An 18890-nucleotide genomic window follows, 5' to 3' on the forward strand; every position below is an offset into this window, starting at 1 on the left:
GAAAGGAAAACACCTGCTATCCACCAGAGGCCCGAACAGCAAGACTCTGATCTAAGAAGAAAATATCACAGCAAAAATTAAAGCCAAAAATGTAACAGGATAGGTTTGTTGTTTTTTTTTTTAATTCTATAATGCTCATGTCTGCCTTGCCAACCAAAACGCACATGTTTTTGCCCTTTGGTCTTCCCACCCCCTCAAGTTCAATAAAAAGTTCTTACCTGCTGTTACTTTGTTTAGAGTCACTAAGGAACTGAGGACCTTGTTAAAATTCTGCCCCTGATACAAATCATTTGCATCAAATGTCTGAAAGGAAAAATTAAACAAGTTAGTAGGGTCTCCTCTGTCGGGTACAGGACAAACGAAGTTCTCACAGCAACGGGAGGACCACAGCAGGATTCGCTGAGCAAGTCCTTAAGAGGCAGCCCAGCCTGCAGGAGCAGACCGGTGGCCTCAGCTTCCAGCAGAGGGCAGGGGCCAGTCAGAGCTCCCGGTGCAGGCACACTCCGATGTGGGGCAGGAGACCAACGTCCTCACTGCCAACTCCCCACCTGGCCCAACCCCCTCGGCAACAGGGGGTGGAGCCCCGTGAGCTACTGGGCTTGCTTCTAGATCCTGTCCCAGCCCCAAGTCCACTCCACAGCCAAGCACAGCAAGAGAAACACATGCTGACAGCAGGAGGAAGGGAAGACAGAAGTGGATTCCGGAAGAGGGACAGACCAGTAGCTCCGGGGACACCTCCGCTCTCCAGGCACCGCACTGAGGCCTGACCGGGACGGGCTAGTCTACACCTCCTCCAACCTCAGCCACCTACAGACCCGGCACACAGGAGAGTCCATCCCGGCACGCAGGTGCACGTACGTGTACACACACACACACACACACACACACACACACACAGAAGCTGAGAGAACACGTCAGCTTGCCTAGATACCTTACAGCTGGTCTGCAAGTGTGCGCACAGGCACACACACAGATCTCACTCCCAAATACTGCCTGGAGGACACACATGGCTTTTGATCGTCAGGTAACCACCACAAAAGATTGTAACAGTAAAATCACCTACAACTGTGCCAGAAAAATTATGAAAATATTTCTTTCAGGATGTCGATAACAAAGGTGTATTTAGAGACCCAAACGTAAACTGTGTTAACAGCCTTAAGTTTCTCGTACCAGGGCAAAAATGAACAGACCAGCCACTCCAGGAAGGAGGGTCAGGAGGAGGAGGGCCCGGCCACCTCTCCCCTCCTCCCTCCCCTCCTCCACTTCACATCCTGCCAGGAACCCTCTTCTTCCTGCCTCCCAGCCCCCACCCCCTAAGTCCTCACAGGACTCCTGGCCACACTTCCACACCAGACTAGGTCAGGCGCCCTAATCAAGCTCTCCCAGCACACTCACCTCAAGGACAACCTCACATGTATAGCCACCCTACACTGGAAAACCCACGAAACCAGAGTTTACAACTCCCAACATCTAGCAAAACAGCCAGCACACAGTACAAAAGGCCCAACATCTGCTGAATGGATAAATGCACCAGTCGACCCATCCGTCCACCCTGCGGTGCTAAATGTCACCATGCGGGACATTCACACACAGAGCAGCTAAGGGGAGCCTTTCCAAATCTAATTGCTGCCTTCCTCAAAATTCTTCAGTTAATGGCCTTCTGCCTTTAATTTCTGAAATGAGTAAAAACCATGAGGTAGGTTTATTTAAACATGAGCAAACAGGGGCCCCTGGGTGGCTCAACTGGTTAAGCGTCCGACTTCGGCTCAGGTCATGATCTCACAGCTCGTGGGTTCGAGCCCCGCGTCGGGCTCTGTGCTGACGGCTCGGAGCCTGGAGCCTGCTTCGGATTCTGTGTCTCCCTCTCTCTGCCCCTCCCCCGCTCACTCATAAAAAACACCAACAAACAAAAGAAAAACTGAAGAACTTCAAGAAAGGAGGCCATCAAATCATGGAGTCAAGGGAGGAGCTGGACACACAGCTTGCTTTTTCTAAAAGTTGGAAGAAACTGAACAGAGCCTAACGCCTACGTGTGACCGCATCTAAGCATTCCGGACAGTCACTGGTGCCATTTCTCACACAGCTGATGTACAAAATGAATCAATTTCACTCCAGACCCTTCCTGTAAAAGGCACCCCTTCCAACAGAGCGTCTTTAGAATCAGTTTATACAACACAGAATCTAATTCATTTGTGAGATTTCAGAAACGAGTCAAATGAGCATTATCTAGGCGGACACATCTACCTACATTTTGTTTAACGTGTTAGTTGCATTTTTTAGGAGCACCATGAAGAGCATTAACTTTGACAGGCCTCCGCTTCCTTATGTGTCGAACATCAACGTTCCTTTGTAAAACGCAGGAGCAGCTAATCTGCCCATCTTTCAGCTCTGAAGTTCCAGTTTTAGAGAGAGGAAAATTAAATACGCAGTACCCTATGAGAAGAATTCAACATAAAAAGGTCTACTAACCTTCATTGTGGTGAGGCAGCAAGTCACAAAACCCAGAAAAACAGGATGCTGAAAGCTGCAGCTTCCTGTTATTCCAGAACTATATATCTTTCTTACTTGGATACCAGGAAGTGTCTGGTTGGCCGAACCTGCCCACCGACGGGCTTCCATGTGACCCCACAACTTAAGTGGATTCACATCTGTGCTACACTTCTTCACAGGAAACTACACAACGAGAGGAGACAAACGCTTGCCGCCGAGAAACACACATTCTGAATCCATGAAATGTTCTGACTAAAGCCCAGCTCTAAAAAAAGACTATTTCCCGAATTAGGAAACTATTCAACAAAAAGAAAAAGAAAACCAGAAAACTCTTGAGTAAAGAGTCTGCACTAGGGGAAAAGTCTCATTAGAACTTCTGTTTTAGTGTCTCGGCACAAGTCAGCCCACACGCGGGAGAACGACCAGGACACCGGCACACTCCGCCGTCCAGGGCACTCCGCGCTTAAGGACACCGGCCCCACCTCAGGGCCTACCCATGTCGCCCAAAGAGCAGCACCGCCCACCCTGGCTGGGATCAGGAGCCAGCGGGAGGAAGGAAGCCAACACTGGGGTCCGCTTTGCCTCCGGTGGCGACGGAGCAGATGTTCTCGGGAGAGGCTGCATCTCCAGGGATTCAGAAAACCAAAACACTCCGGCCAAACCCCAGGCCAGTTAAATTAGCATCTCTGAGGAACCCTGGCCCCATGTGATTCCAGGCAGCAGGGTGAGAAAAGCCCTGGAGGGACAAGGAAGGTGTGAATCCTCTCCCCAGGAGGGCTCCACTCCAAAACCAAACTCACGGTGAGGAGGGACCACTCTGTGGCCCAGAGATATTGGAAAAGCAGATCCCCAAACACTCACCCTCACTTTCGCATTTACGTGAATTAAATGTATATAGCAGAATCCAATATTCTTGAAGTAAAATGGTCCTGTTCCCCCCTCAAAATACTAAATTTGTTGATATTTAGTATTTTACTAATCAAAAGCAACAATACGATAGTGACAGGGAGCAAACACGACCCCCAGAGAGAGCAGGACAGAGGTGAGCAGCGTGTTCCAAGTGACAACACAGCACTGTCCAAGGAGCCAGAGCCCTGAGCAGCCGGCCCTTTCCTGCGTGGAGGCTGCCCCCGCTTGTTATAGCCTCACAATGTACGGAAGCCCTCCCAGGCTTCTGCTTTCTCATCCTTAAAATGGGAAGGAAAAACATACTGACAAGGACAGAAAGCAACATGCAAATGTCTCACATGTTGGAGAAGGAACAGATTTTAAGAACTGAAGTCTTGCTCACCAAGCTTCAGGTTTCCTGTAATACTGACCCATCAATAACCACATTCTACCATAGAAAACGGTTTTCTAAAACACAGTTACCAAGAAAAAAGCTTTCTCGATGCCTGGGGGGTACACAGAAGCAGAGGCCTCACGGGACCAGAGAAGGGAGTACAGGCATCCACACCACGCGCCCTGGAGCGCGACACTGCACCTCTCTGCATCCTGAAGGACCCTACTCCATCAAAGTGCTCAGGTTCCCACCCAAAACTCCCACCCCTGAAGCTGCTGCTTCTGACAGCCCAGCCCTCCCTCCCACTCACCTGTCCACCCTGACAGTGTGGACACCGCGGCACCCCAAGGCTCATGGGGGAAATACACCAGCACGCAAGAGGAAGGGCGGCCCCGCAGCCTGCACGCGGGTCTGCTCAAGGCTCTGGTGTACCTGCTGCCCGGCTCCCCGCCCTCGCTGGCCCCGGATGGCTAGCACTATGTGGGAACACTTCCGCAGAATGGCCATTCCCTGCGCGGTCTGCCCAACACTGAACTATCCACTGCCTTGTCACACGGTCAACTCTCAGGAGGGGAAACCACGGTCAGCTTCACCTGAGCCCATTCTTAACACAGTGGGAAACAATCGCAAACTCCAAGCAGCACGGGAGGCCAAGACTGGGAGGGGTGCAGGCAGCGTGAGCCTCAAGGGCAGCTGCTGTTAGCAGGGCTCACGCAGAGCAGACAGATGCCCTCGGCAGCAGGGGAGTGCCGCCCAATAAGGCCACCACAGCACCCCAGCGAAAGGTCCTGCCTGGGGAAACAGACCTCCTTGCAACAGAAAGGAAAGGATATTAAATCGAGGCTCTGGGTCCGGGAGTCCCGCCTCCCCAGCCCAGAAGGGACTTCTAAGAACCTGCTGACACACTATGCAGTCTGAAGAGGGCCCACCCTCCCCAGCCTGGACTTGGGTCCACCGAGGCAGCAGCATGGCTAAACACGGCTCTCCTCTACACCTCGGGTCCCCAACTGGGCACCTGCCAGATGCCCCAAGAAACCTGGGGCTCCCTTCTGGCTGCAGCCCCCATTATGAGCTCACATGGGACCACACATCTACCAACCACCACCACATCAAGGAAGGAGGCTGCAGTTTTCTCCACCACAAAAAGCAGTAAATGAAACTATTTCATTAGATAAGGATAATTAAGATAATCATCTCCTCCTTTAGCAGGGAAAAATGCCAAATACCAAAAAGATTCTACCCCCAAATACATCATTCTCCTCGATTCGGCCAAAGCAGGGCACTGCTGGAATCCTCCTGAAAGTATCAGCATAAATAGCATCCCCACCCCAAGGCAGGCAGCACAGGACATCACAGACAGGCCAGCCACAGGGGCCAGCAGCACCAGCAGGGCAGAACCAGGCTCTCAGGTCCTCTGGTGGGACCCGCCCCCCCATCTCCACTGGGGGGGCGCCCACACGGGGTTAAACTCAACAAAAGAGCACACGGCTATGCCAGGGGACACCAAAAGCTACCAAGGAAGTCTCCAGGCTGTTTCTTTACAACTCCGGCCAGTCCCAGGTGTCCCTAAACAAGGTACAACCTGCAGAGAACCTTGAAAGAAAGGGAAGGCTGAGCGGAAGAGCTCTGAACAAAGCAGCACAAGCGAGACATGAGGTGGGGAGTGGACAGAGAGCGAGGCACAAGGCGGGGAGCGGCAGTGTCTGCAGGACACACACAACCACCACGCCAGTCGCTCTGCACAAACAGGAGCTCGAGGGGAAGTCAGTTCGGGACAACACATGTACACCGGGGCCACCTCAGACCAACCAGGCCCTGTGGCCCCCCACACCTAGGAGCGTCCAGTCCAAACCAGGAGGAAGGGCACGGAGGGCCGGCACAGGAGCACAGGCCTGCCGAGGGCCCCTGTGGAAGGTCACTGCATGGCCCTGGAGCCAGCTTCCCCACCTGAGGAGGGAGAGAAACGCCACTGGCCAACCTGCAAGGCCCCCCCGCCCCCGCCCCCCCGACACAGGACACCACTTAGAGGAGGACCATCAACTGGGAGGAAAGGAGAACCAGGGTCAAGAGAGCCAGCCTTCCCAGGACACCTCGTGAAGGCTGAAGGAGGAAAGCAGGGGAAGGAGTTACGAGGCCACAGAGGAGGGTTAGGGTGCTCCCCTGCACCAGAGCCACGCCCCTGCACCAGGTTCCAGGTGGATGACGAGACACGGGAAAGGAGAAGTCAGCAGGACCCCAGCCCACCAGTGGGCAAGAGAATCACATGGCTCAGGACAGGTGGGGGCAGGGCAAAGCCCCATTCCACCAGCACCTGCTCCAAGAGGTCAGGAGGGGTTTTTTCAAAAGGAGGGACAAGCATGCGTGTTCACAGATGTGGAGCTCTAAACCAACAGCAGAGGGAGGAGGGCGCACCATCTGTGTCAGGAGGTCACGGTCAGGCCTGAGAGGCCGCCCGCCCAGCAGAGGCCCAAACAAACCAACCCCTCAGAGCACCCACCCCACCCCCCGACCACTAACCCCAGAAATCCTGCCCGTGATGTCACCAGAAGGGCTAACACATACCACCAAAGACAGGGCGATCTGGCCAGGTTCACCCTCCCAGCCCGAACTTCCTCTAGTCCTCTTAACGTCTTCTATTTTGACTTACATGGTCACATGCACTACCAAGTTTAGCTCCTGAACACACACCAGAAATCAGGAAGACTCACCTATACAGGAAGACGGGGCTGTGCCACACAAGTGAAGCAGACATCACCAGCATCCACCCGGCAGGGCAGTAACAGGAGGGTGACACCCCGCCACGCCCCCCCCCCCCCCCCCAACGAGAGCTCCCCGAACGCACGAACCTCAATCTGACAGAGGAGGGCTGCATGAGGAGAAGCCGCCGTGGTTCTCAGGAAAGCCTTAAGCAACAGAAGACTGCTCTGAAGTAAACGGGTTTCCAAGGCACAAGTTCTAAGAGCAGATGCGGACCCGATCTAGAACCGTCCCATTCATCACACCATTTTCCGACTTTTTGGTCTAACTCCAATTCACCGCAGCTGGTCAGTTAGCGCCAGCATCCGCTCCCCACCCCCTGCCACGCCTCCCCATGGGCTCGGTCCACGCACCCACGCGCACCAGCTCCGAGCAGGATGATGCATGCCAGCCCTGAGCAGAAGCTGTAGGAGCCTTTGGGGGTATCCACCCATCTGAAGGAGACAGGCAGGCCCAGGCCGGAACTGCAGCATCAAGATGACCCTGAGAGCACAGCAACACCCTATCCGTAGCTAACACGCAGCCAGGAAGATAAACCTCTGGGCTTCAGAGTCTCGGAGACGTGGGGGCTGAATGACAGCATCTGGCAAGAACTGGCAATACACCCACATGCCACATTTTCCACAACAGAAGGGATTCTTGAAGGGGACAGAGTACATCTTCGAAAAAAAAAAAAAAAAAAAAAGAAAAACAAAGAAGACATGAAGTGAAACAGGTCATTTAGACTCAGGCCAAGTTAACACTAAAGGGTCAAAGTTAAAACCTCTTCGCTGGATAAAACAACCCTCAGCTATTCAAAACAGGAAAAACTGTTCCCCACAAAGCACTTCTTATTGCAGAGCAAACGAGGTTTTCCCTTCCTTCCCAAACTCTGGATGCAGTCGTCACGTAACTGCTCGGGAGCGACGGCTTCACGTAGCCTCCAAGAAGAAAAGACACCATGTGTTCACAGGCTGGCCCTGCAAGCACTCGATCTTTCTCACACACCCTCGACTGGTCCGCCACCCTACACCAGGTACCCTAGGAGCCAGAAGGTAGGCAGGGCCAGCAGAGCGACAGAGGGCTTCACCACCTTCAACCTCCACCGCCTAGACCGCCGCTCGGCATCTAAGTAACAGGTCCCTCAGCCTCAGGGCCCTGGACAACCTACCTCGCAGGTCCTGGGGTGTCAGCAGTTCCCAGCGGCTCCACCGGGGGACACAGCTCTGGTCTCTCGGAGGCGGCCTGAAAGCATCCCCAGGGCTGGGTCTCAACCAGGCTGCCCACCACAGCCATGTGCTCAAGTCCTCACAGCAGCGACGTGGGCACTCGACAGGAAGGCCAGCACAGTGCCTGCGACTCAGGACTGCAGACCTGCATGCCATGCTGTCCCTAAGGAGGCCCCTGTGCGGCCCACTAGAGGGAAGGGGCCCCGGCCCCAACTTGAGAAACGAGTGCCCAGAAGTGTGAGCATGGCGCTTGAAACCCAGCACCATGTCCACCGCCACGGGAGACCCAACGCACGTACACCTCTCCCCTCAAATCAGGTGCCCACACCTCTTCCCTGGATGGCTCAGCTGTCACAGAATGTCACTCCGCATTCTGTGGAGTGCAGACACACCTCACAACGAAGTGGGACAGGGTTCCCAAAAAATGTAACTAAAGGATGCCTAACGCAGTAAGGCCTGAAAGGCTCTCCCCACCACCACCCCCCCCCCGCACTGCCCAGCTCACAATGGGGGCCTTGCTTCACCCTGACTTCCAAATGTCACTGATAATACTGGAAATCAGAACGTCTCCCACACAATAAAATAGAAAAGCAAACCACAGCACTAAGTTGATGGTGTCACTCATCATATAACAAAGACCCCGTCAGTCAAATCTTTCGACTAGAAATAAAATCCGAACCGGCTTAAACGAAACAGCACTGTTCAGGTAACAAGTCGAAAAAGTAAGAGCCACAGTGCAGAAGTCATCAGTTCTGGGCCATCTTTTTGTCTACTGTCTCCGGCATGGCCTGCAGTTTCAGGAACATTACTCCTACTGAGGTTACGCAGCCCCAGGCAACAGCAACGAGCCTGCCATCCCAGCAGCAAATGGCTGGCCCCGAGCCACCGGTCACAACCCCACAGCCAGAGAGGCAGAACGGCCCTGGGAGCCAAGGTGACACACACATCCTCCCAGCATCTTGTGCACGACCCCAGTGTGCAGGGTGGGGACCCCCTACAGCACTGGGGCTACACAGAATCTGAGAAACAGGGTAGTGGAGATCTGTGGGCTGCCTCGGCTGCCCTCTGCACGTTCCCCGGGGCTCGACGACCACCCACTGACTGCAGACCACCAACCACAGCCACTGAAGAGAACGCATGCCTAAGTTATGCCCCTGGCTGAGGACACCCTGGGTACATGCGACAAGAAAATCACAGGGAACGTACGGACATTCTTTCTACCATCTCAGGGCTAAAGGAGAGACCCCCACAAGGGAAGGCCAGCCAAGCACGTTCAACTCTTGTAGCTTTAATGTTCCAAATGCAAGGAGCCAGGTCAGCTCCTCCAGGGAGTTTATGAGGAAGCTATTTCTGACGCAAGAAACTTACTTTTGGCACGGTTCTGGAGTGTAGTTAGCCAAGTTAAAAATATAATTTTGTCCTATCACATTGTCAAGAGAAATTGGATTTTGTGGCAAGAGGAGTAGAAAGGAGTCTTGAAGTCCTGCTATTTCAGTTTACTGCAAATGGTCCATACTGATGGGGACACGGGAGGAACAGGACTCTGCAGTGATTTCGCCCCCTTGGCTTCTGCAGGTTTGTTCTTAGTCCTGCCTACTCCTCCACTCCAGGGATAAAACTAGCTTGGCGATGGCTTCTATCAATACCTACCAGTCACCCGGTGTGCCCCCAAACAACTTTCCACTTTAAAATGAGAATTAAAGCATATTCAACGCTGTGCATTTGACTGTATCAACACCCACATACGAACAAGGGCAGGGACAACCCAGATCAAAAGAAACCCCAGCCCCATGTTTTAGGTGGTCTACAGGAAGGGGCGGCGGGGGACGGGGGGGGGGGGGGGGGGGGGGGTTGGGAGTGATAAAACCCTGAGAAGTGGGGAAGACCACCGGAGCAAAGAAAGCACCAGCCGGCCTTCAGCCTCCACAAACAGAAAGCAGCAGAGAGGCCGAAGCCCCACCAGGCAGGGAGGGAGGCTCCAGCATCCACAGAGGCCTCTGGGCGCTGTGCTCAAGACTTCACGCCAACCTTATTTTACAAAGAAGACCCGGCCCCCAGGACGACGGTGTGATGGTCCGGGAGAACAAGACAGGAAGCCGGTGAACCACTGCGTTCTCCTGCAGGCGTACAAGGGGGTCCACAGCAAGCGGGGCAGTGGGCTCAGACACCCATGCATGCACAAACACAGCGCCCCACCAGCCTGCAGCAGGCCCCCAGGCTGTCTGCAGTGCCAATGGGGTGAGTCTGAAAAGAGCAGCCCTCCGGTGTCAAACAGGGGTCTGGGCAGAAGGGCTCAAATAAGTTAGGTGCTAACGTTTAGAGCCAGGAAGGTAACAAGTACACTGCATTAACTTTAAAAGTTAGCATGAATAGTTACAAAAGTCAAACTATGAGAAACATCTCAAAGATGGTAAAGTGCAAGGGTGCCTGGGTGGCTCAGTCGGTTAAGCATCCGACTTCAGCTCAGGTCATGATCTCACAGCTCATGAGTTTGAGCCCCGCATCGGGCTGTATGCTGACAGCTCAGAGCCTGGAGCCTGCTTCAGATTCCGTGTCTCCCTCTCTCTCTGCCCCTCCGCTGCTCACACTCTGTGTGTGTCTCTCTCTCAAAGATAAACAGACATTAAAAAATATATATTAAAAAAAAAAAAAAGCTGGGAAACTGCAAATGCGAACTACCTCTCATCTCTCCCAAAGTTCCACTGAAAATGACAAAAGAGGCTTTAAGTAATAAAGAAGGAATTTACTGCAGCGCTAAATGGGGCAGGGGGCAGGGGCCATGAGCAATCTAAGCAAGGCCTCAGGGGATTCCACAGCACAGGAAAGGATGGGCCATACTTCTAAGGGGACCCAGGAGCACCTCGGTGACTGCTCCAGCAGGAGGATAGGAAGCAGCGCTTCTCCAGGAGGAGGCCAAGCACTCAGACCTCTGCCCGTAAGGAAAGCTGGCTGCCTACACCAGATCCCTAACAAGTCACTAAGTCCAGGTACTACTGGACCCACTAACAGACACAGAAGACAAAAAAGGAGACAATTCTACCTAAAATGAAATACCCTAAGAGCCCCGCCATAAACTTCAAGCAGGGGTCGCCCTCTAGCTGGAGTGAGACACGGGAACTGGGGTACAGAGAAGGCTCATCCCTCTACCCTGCTCAGGGAGAGCATCCAGACCCTTCCCCCCAGATTTCCCACACCTATTCCCAGCCTCGCCCCTTACAGGGCCCCTCTCGTCTCACCTACACAGCTGTGCATTCGTGTCAGCTATAGGGGCCTTTATTCATAGAACAGGAACCGCAAAGTCCAGCTTTTTAAAAGCCCTGGACGTTACATACAGAACAGAGGTGAACAGAACTCAGACCGGGAGCAGCAGCCTGGCTACAGGCCTCAGGGCCCAAGAAGCACAGCAGAGGGTTGTCTGGGTTCTGTGGGGGTTTTTGTTTTGCTTCAGATGCAGCCCAGATGCACCAAAAAAAAAAACAAAAACAGCCCCAGAAAAAGCTTGTCCTCTCTGGCTGGAGCACCAAGAAAGGGGCAACACAGCAAAAAGGAAATTTCTAGACACTAGCCCTGCCCACCGAATACCGAGGGGGAACACGGCCAATCCCACCACTCACGGCCATCACAAAGTGCCCCTCATCCAGTCTGCCCCCCAAGCCCCATGGAGTCACACTGTGGGTTCCTCCTCTTCCACACAGGGGTGAGCTCCAAGAGGAAAGATCAAGAAATACAGGTTTCTTGGGGCACCTGGGTGGCTCAGTTGGTTAAGTGTCCAACTTCGGCTCAGGACATGATCTCACGGTCCATGGGATTGAGCCCAGCGTTGGGCTCTGTGCTGACAGCTCAGAGCCTGGAGCCTGCTTCGGATTCTGTGTCTCCCTCTCTCTACCCCTCCCACTCAAAACGAATAAACTGTTTAAAAGAAAAAAAAAAAAAAGAAATACAGGTTTCTGGTACAGCATTTAAATGTGTAAAAGTACTGAAAAACTAAGAATTACTAGACAATGCAATTAGTGAAAACCAAGATACAGAGATGTTTCAAGGAACTGGGAGGCAGGACAAGCGCACTAAATCCATCCCATTCTCGGGGATCCAAAGGAAGGGAGCCACGGTGGGACCACAGAAGCGGATCAGGACTTTTAAAGGTGAAAATCCAAAGGTCTTCGTGACAATTAGCTATCACGACAAACTGAGAAAGTACTCTCTAAACTGCTCAACCCTGTACAGACAGAACTCTCAGTAGACAAGCAGTTCCAGTTTTGAGTGAGCAGAGAAGATAGACAGTACTTGGTACCCGACAGGAGACTTGAATAGATGCCGTCCACATGCCCAGACAGACGTTCAGGTCAGTGTTATTTCAAGGTACGTACATTTAACAGAGCCTGTTAGCAGGCACACAATGACATAACAGGACTACAACGTGACTGCTGGCACAATGCCTCCCTAGAGCAGTCTACAGCCTCCTGGTCTCAGGTCTAACCTTGGCAGGGCTATGCTGAGAGTCCTGAGGGCTGGGCCCAACTGCTTAAAAAACAAACAAACAAACAAAAGCAACCACCACCAAAAGCAGCAGCTTTCCAAAAATGCTAAAATGCTTGGGTACCTGTCTGTGCCTATTATAATCTTCCACACTGAAACGTTCCCCTCAAGTTCAAGGGTATGACATATCCCAAGGAAGGAAGACCCCAAATGCCACAATTCAGATTCTCTTTCAATTCCTATTCGGGACAGCTCATCAAATCCACGATGTTTTGTTGGTTCAGCTCAACCAAGGCCAACCAGGGAGCTGCTGGCTTTACCCACCCAGGTATCCGCCCACTCACCTTCTCAAGTCTGGCCACGTGAAGCATCTCTCTCCGCACCCCAACCCCATGTGCTCCACTCCAGCAGGACTCCAGCCTCAGCCCTGGATCCCACCTGCATGCTTCCACCCTACTTGCCACACATGGCTGAGGCTCCAGAGACACATGTTGTGCATGGATATTTTCCCCAGGGCAAAGCAGGGTTCCAGAAGGTCCTCATCAACTGTGTGCAGACTGACCACCACCTGGAGAAACACTTCCCCATTCTCCACTTGCAATGAAATACAAACTTGCTCCTCAAGATCTTTGAACCTGTCCTATCCAATAAATGGTCAAAGGATCCCCTTCTACCCCAGCGGTGTTACAGCAGGCTCCCCGGGAATGCTGCCCCATCACGGGACGTTCCCTGCTACCCCACTATGAGCCCAACGAGATGCTCAAAGACACCCTGAAGACGTTAAGTTTCATCTCAGAAGATGGGAAGTTTCCAGGTCTCGTCAGGGTGAAGACAGGTCAGAGCCGGGGCAGTTGTGAAACCTCCACACCTGCTTCCCAGCCCCTAAGCAGCCTTGCCTGGTCCTCGAAATAGGACATCTGACACGGTAGTGAGACTCCCGATGATGATCCAGAACAGACACGCACACTTTGTTTTACATTACAACCAGTATACAAACACAAAACCCACATAATAAACATGCAATTTAATAACCTCACACTGAAAGAATTAGCAAATGCAGCTAGGAAGGCATTTACTCAAGCTTTAAATAAAGTTGCTAATGATCACTGGTTCAAAGTCCTTCCTAGGTTATAAATCCTTCACTACGCTGAAAGGCTTCAGGGAGTTACACGTCATACCCATCATGACGGGGGACACACAGAACACAAAGATTCTGCAGGTAAACTTGCTAAGTCACATGTAAATCCTCCCCTCAGCTGCATGGTACAGGCTGCTGGTCTCTACGTGAACACATTTACCAACAAGACACTGCATCGCACCGCACCTCAAAATGCACCTCTCCTCTTCCCTTTCATGGGGCATCCAACTAACTGCACTGACCCGGTGCCCTTGCTGCAGCAGACCGGTTATTCTAAACTTACAAGGTGTGGACTCTCCCTAAACCTGGAGTCAAATACCAGCACTGCCCCTTGGTAAACATTAGACACCGGACATCTCGTGGACCCACTCCCCATCTTGGTCTCCCTTCCCTGGACCGGGGCTCCCCGCGCCCCCCTCACAGCACCACCTTGTGGCTGACTCGGCACCGAGGGGCCACACGGCAAGTAGTCAGTATTGCTACGAAGCCGCTGGTACACAACTCTAAGAACTTATTTCCACCTCTCTGCATTTCTACCATTTCTCCTCATACACAAATGTTGTATCTGTACTCCTTCCTTCCTCTTAACTTTTTCCTATATGCTCCTGAGGCCCACGTGGATGAAATGCAGCTCCCGGCGTCAGCAAGAGTCGGGGACTAATATTTGCTGGATGGACAATGGAAAGCTGGCACAAAAGGTAAACAGAGCTCAGAAGTGAATGGCCAGGTTCACAAAGGACACCATATGACCTTCACACAGATTCTTGAAAACACAGGTAAGCTCTTCCACCGGCCAAAACACACACAACTTTCTAACTTACATGCCAAACACCACCGCCAAACGTTCTTGCCCAGAACCAAGATCTCAAAGGCAGTGTGCACCAAAAGGCCCCAGTACCACGCAGCTACCACCACGACACCAATCAATTCAGCAAGGGTCATCACAGGATGCTAAGTGCATCAGATGAAAGGCTGTGGGGCACCACCCCACAGATTATGTACTAAGCACAAAGACAAAGACCACCTTTACAATGCAGAGACCTGGCGGATGTCACCTTAGCCAAGGGATGGAACTCCGTGCCAGCGGTATGAAGTGTCAACATGAAGCACTTCTGATAGGACCCATGGAAATATAGATCACCAGTGTGTAGAATTCTTACCTAAAATGTCTAACCTGAACCAGACTCTACGGGGTTAACAACGCTGGACTCCCCAAAAACATAAGAGTCCTAATAAATGTGAAAGGTAGAAGAACGGTGTGGGGAAACTAAGGAAGAATATTCTCATCTTAAAGACGTACATACGGGGTGTTCAGAGGCAGGCATGTGGAGGCCTACCACGTGGTTTAAGTGGCTAGAGAATATCTGAACACTCAGAGCCAGGCGGCAAAGTGTCTGTATGGTGACCTAAGTGACGGCACAGGACGTCACACTACCTTCTAATGTGTTAGCTTAAGTTTTTCCAAGAAAAGGGCAAGGGGCAGGTCAGGAGGTTTGTTTGAGCTCCCCAACACTACCCCCAGCATCTTCTAAGTAGAAAATGAAAGCATTCCCTCACCATCCACAGACCAGATCAGCCCCGTGTCACTTCAGGATCTCAGTCACTGCCTCAAAAACCCCCGCCCCAGCTCAGCCGACTGGCTGCTTCTGCCAGAAGAAGGCCTGAGGAAAGTACACTTCCCACTGTGCCTGTCCTAAGCTGGGCAGGATTCTTGGCCTTTCTGTAAGTTTGAGGGAAACTGCCACAATTCTCCCCACCTCACCAAACCCTAATTTGAGGGACCCAACTGGGTCAGCTTTAAAAACCAAGCTAATTAAGTCAGGTTCTCCAGGGGGACTCTGGAATGTTTTAAAAGCTCCACAACTCTGCAACCCAAGGGGACCCCATCCGTTCTAACCTACAAGTCCTCCCTGAAGGGATGGAAGGGGACGCACCCCCCTCAGCCTGGAGGAAGGTGGGAAGAGCCACAGCATGTCCTGTCCTAGCACTTCAAGTACAGACCAGTGAGTTTCCCTCAACTACCCGAGAAAACACCCAATGCAGACTAATATCAAATAGATTGGAAATACATATTCTGGTTAGAAAACTATTTTTTACAAAAACATACGAAGGGCAGATTTCACATCCAAATGTGGCCTGAGAGGCCTCGGACTTTGTTTTGCTTGGTCATCACTCACTGGGAACTGGCCCTCTCGCTGGTTCCCAGGACCTACAGGAACTCCTCAGGGACGCAAACTGCTTCGGGCAACTACCTGCCAGGAAAAGGTCTCCCCTTCCCAGGCGGCCAGCGGGGATTCTGCTGGTTTTTAAAGCCCAAGTAGAGAAGTGAGGACTAAGACATCCTGAGAAGCCTCAAACAAGGTGGGAAAAAGGACAGAGGTGGGAAGGCACCACGCTAAGTGACCAGCATCTTTTCTGGGCAAAGAAAGCACTCAGGATTCTGCAGACTGTACGTGCTCAAGCTCTAGATTCATGCCGCTCCCACTCATCAGTCCTGACATTTTTAACCAAGAGGCCTTACTGGAGAATAAAAGATAGTCCTTCAATAAAGCACTTCCCCTTCAACTGGCCAACACTGACCATCCTATTCAACCGCAAAGCAGAAAGAACACACGTGCAGCCTAGTGCTGTTCAGGAGAATACACTCCTACCCAGGAACCCTACCCAGGGCTCCTACCCAGAAACCCTTTCCCCACTGCGCGAGGCCATGAGGATGCACCGGAGGCTGGGGGAAAGCCTTGCCAGCGCCCCCCGGCCAGGCGTGCGGTCGGCCGGGCTGGCCCACACAAGCCGCGCCCCGCCCCCCCGCCCCCGCCCCGGTCCAGCACCTAAAGGGACAGATGCAAGCGCACCACAGGCTGGGGGTCCCAGCACAGGGCAGGCCTGCCCCCCTCCTCAGCCGGCACAGCCCTGCCTACACGCCACACGCATCCAGAACGCATGTCCAACCCAACCCGCCTCCGCTCCATCAGTGATTCTACCTGACCCGTCTCCAAAGTCACCCAAGGACAAGGACCAGCCTGCAACAGGAATCTGGGCCCTTTTTAGATTAGGGAACAAAAGGTCAAGAGTTATGTGGGTTTCTTCAATATGCACCTGCCCACCCTTCCCTGCACCCTCCTAGGGTCTCCCCAGTGAGGGGCTGAGGACAATTCCTATCTCCATATAGGGGCAGAGACCAGTCTGGACCCCACACAGGGCTCTAGCACTGGTCTGCTGCTCTCCACAGGACACCTGCACAGCTCCTCAGAGCACAGCTACACATGCTCGCCCAATACAAGTTTCTAACCAGTTTCAAGCCCTTTTTTCTTTTTTCCTTAAGTGAGAGAGACAGACAGACGGGAAGGGACAGAGGGAGAGAGAGAATCCCAAGCAGACTCCACACTCCGCTCGGAGCCCAACGCAGGGCTGGATCTCATCACCGCGGGATCATGACCTGAGCCAAAATCAAGAGTCGGAAACACTCAACCGACTGAGCCACACACATCGTGTTCTCCCGGCCCCACCTGGCACCCCAGCTCCAGGTCCTTTCTGATTCTAGAAGTCTGTGTGGTCGATATCCTAAGAGCCTCCCCTGAAGAGCAGAGCCACCGGGTCCCCAGGCAGCCCCTACTGTGCTCCTGTGCACGCACAGCTGGCCACCTGGCCCCTCAGGCCGACCCTCACCACCAGGACAGGCAGCCACTGCTGACGGAGAAAAGGGGGCTCCCTTTTCAGTTACACCTCAGCCATAAGTCCTTCAGGGAAGCCAGGCCCTGAAGGGAAGAAAACAAAAATTGAAGGAGTGACTGGACCGGAAGGAACAGTGAAGGTGTGAACAGGGGTGGGGAGAAGGGCGAGCAGAGACACCAGACGGGGCTCTACAGACATGCCGAGCCCCTTCACCAGCAGGCTAGCGAGGGCACCTCGGGTGTTTTTACCAAGTCAACCAACATCTACTCCGTGCCTCGTAAGTGACAGACACCAAAAACTCAAGCTTAGAAGCAGGCTGAGGAGTCCACAGTCCGAGCAAGGACACGGCGTTGAACGTGCCACAGAGGGAAATGGCAGGGACCGGGATGGTGGAGGAGATGTGCAGATGGGGGGCAGAGGCCACGGGGGGGGGCTCCGAGCACAGACAGAATGGGGCACAGGAAGGACCCCCTCCGGGGACACCCTGCTTGAACCTGGCCCCAACACTCATAGCCGAGTGACTGTGGCCGTGTTCCTCAACCTCTCCAGCTCAGGGTCTCAGCTCAAGGGAGTCATCACAAGGTTTCAACGTTAACACGTGAAGCCACTCGCACAGCGCCTAGCACGGCACACACGCTTTGTGAGCATAGTACTCACACTACTACTTTGATGAGCGTAGTACTCCGGACATCTCCAGGAACTTGACATGCCTGGGACAGGAAGTCCAAGAGCAGGGGCAAGGACAGAAGTGGACAAGGGTCAAGTCACAAGAAGTCCCACCCATACAGTAAAGCTCCTGGACGTGACCATCTGAGTAAGGGGGGGCATGTACAGGGGTGGTTTCAGCAGGGCAGTGCCACGGTCAGGACAGAGGACAGGCCGGAGGCCCCCGGGCCACCCCCCAGGCAGCAGCACATGAGGATCAAGGAACGGAGAGCAAATCAGGCTGTGTACGGGCCTGCCACGGATAGAGGGCAGCCAGACGCAAGCTGACAACATGCCCCTGGCTTCCTCCACACTCCTTCCTCTAGACTGGACAGCGCCCTCGCACGACAACCGGTTACCACTGCACGCCTGGCTGGGCCTCCCGGGGAGGAGCGGGCCCACCTGGGTCCAGGCTGTGGCACAAGCGACATGGACATACCTGACTGCAGAAGGAGCCAACCATGCAGAGCACAAGCGTGTCGGCTCAGTCAGAAAACCGGGGACCTTACCAGGAGTGCTGGAGGCTAGAACGTTACAGGACTAAGCCCCCACCATCCTGCCACGCCGAGACCTGCTCTTCCGTCCCAGAGGCACGACCATCTTCCTGCCGCCTTCGGTCCTCATCCCCCCCCCCCCCCCCGGTGCCAGTGCCTGTCCCTATCGTGTGCACATCAGCACAAAGAGCCCCCAGCACTGAGAGAGGATGCTTGGTCACCCCCGGCACACCATTTCAATTAACCCTGAGCACAACTGGGGTCGGGGGCTGCTGGTCCCTTCTCCCCCAGTTTGTTTCGTCCGGCTCGGCTAAAGGTGGGAAAGGAGACTGGGGCCACCACTATCGGTGCAGCACCAGGATTACACCCTGCTCGCCAGATACCACAGTCCTGTTCTCGATCCGCTCAGGGCTCAGAACGTGACACGACGGCATTGCAGGCGTGCTGTTACAAGCCACAGCAGACAGGGTTTTGCAGAGGTCCCTCAGGGTTGACCCTGAGCAAATTCAAAGGGAGACTGGCTGGGTGGGTGCGATCTAGCCCTTTGCCAGCAGCTTCCTGCCATCGGAGCAGGGAGAAGTCAGAGGTGTGTGTGCAGCAAGACCGGACACAGGTGAACTGATGCCACTTTGAAGACAAAGGCCCATGGCTGGGACAGGAGAGGCCCC

The 18890-nt window shown here is 53.4% G+C and overlaps 1 protein-coding gene across 13 annotated transcripts in view; it reads right to left on the minus strand.

The window, feature by feature from the left end:
- Positions 1–18890, minus strand: part of ARHGEF7 (Rho guanine nucleotide exchange factor 7) — a 135099-nt gene that overhangs the window by 77176 nt on the left and 39033 nt on the right. For 4 of the 13 annotated variants that reach the window (XR_008416721.1, XM_019443877.2, XM_019443884.2 and 1 more), the window contains exon 3: positions 219–303. The exons of 7 other annotated variants lie outside the window; for them this stretch is intronic. Coding sequence is in view for 3 of the 6 variants with exons in the window: in XM_019443877.2 (XP_019299422.1) it covers positions 219–303 (85 nt within the window). In the remaining 3 variants the exon portion in view is untranslated. Of the gene's footprint in view, positions 1–218; positions 304–2469; positions 2585–18890 lie in introns of those variants that run through there. 2 more of the 13 variants (XM_019443890.2, XM_019443879.2) reach the window with 1 other exon arrangement.

The sequence above is a fragment of the Panthera pardus genome, unplaced genomic scaffold (assembly GCF_024362965.1).
Source record: "Panthera pardus isolate Hobbes unplaced genomic scaffold, ASM2436296v1 HiC_scaffold_1, whole genome shotgun sequence".
NCBI lineage: Eukaryota > Metazoa > Chordata > Mammalia > Carnivora > Felidae > Panthera > Panthera pardus.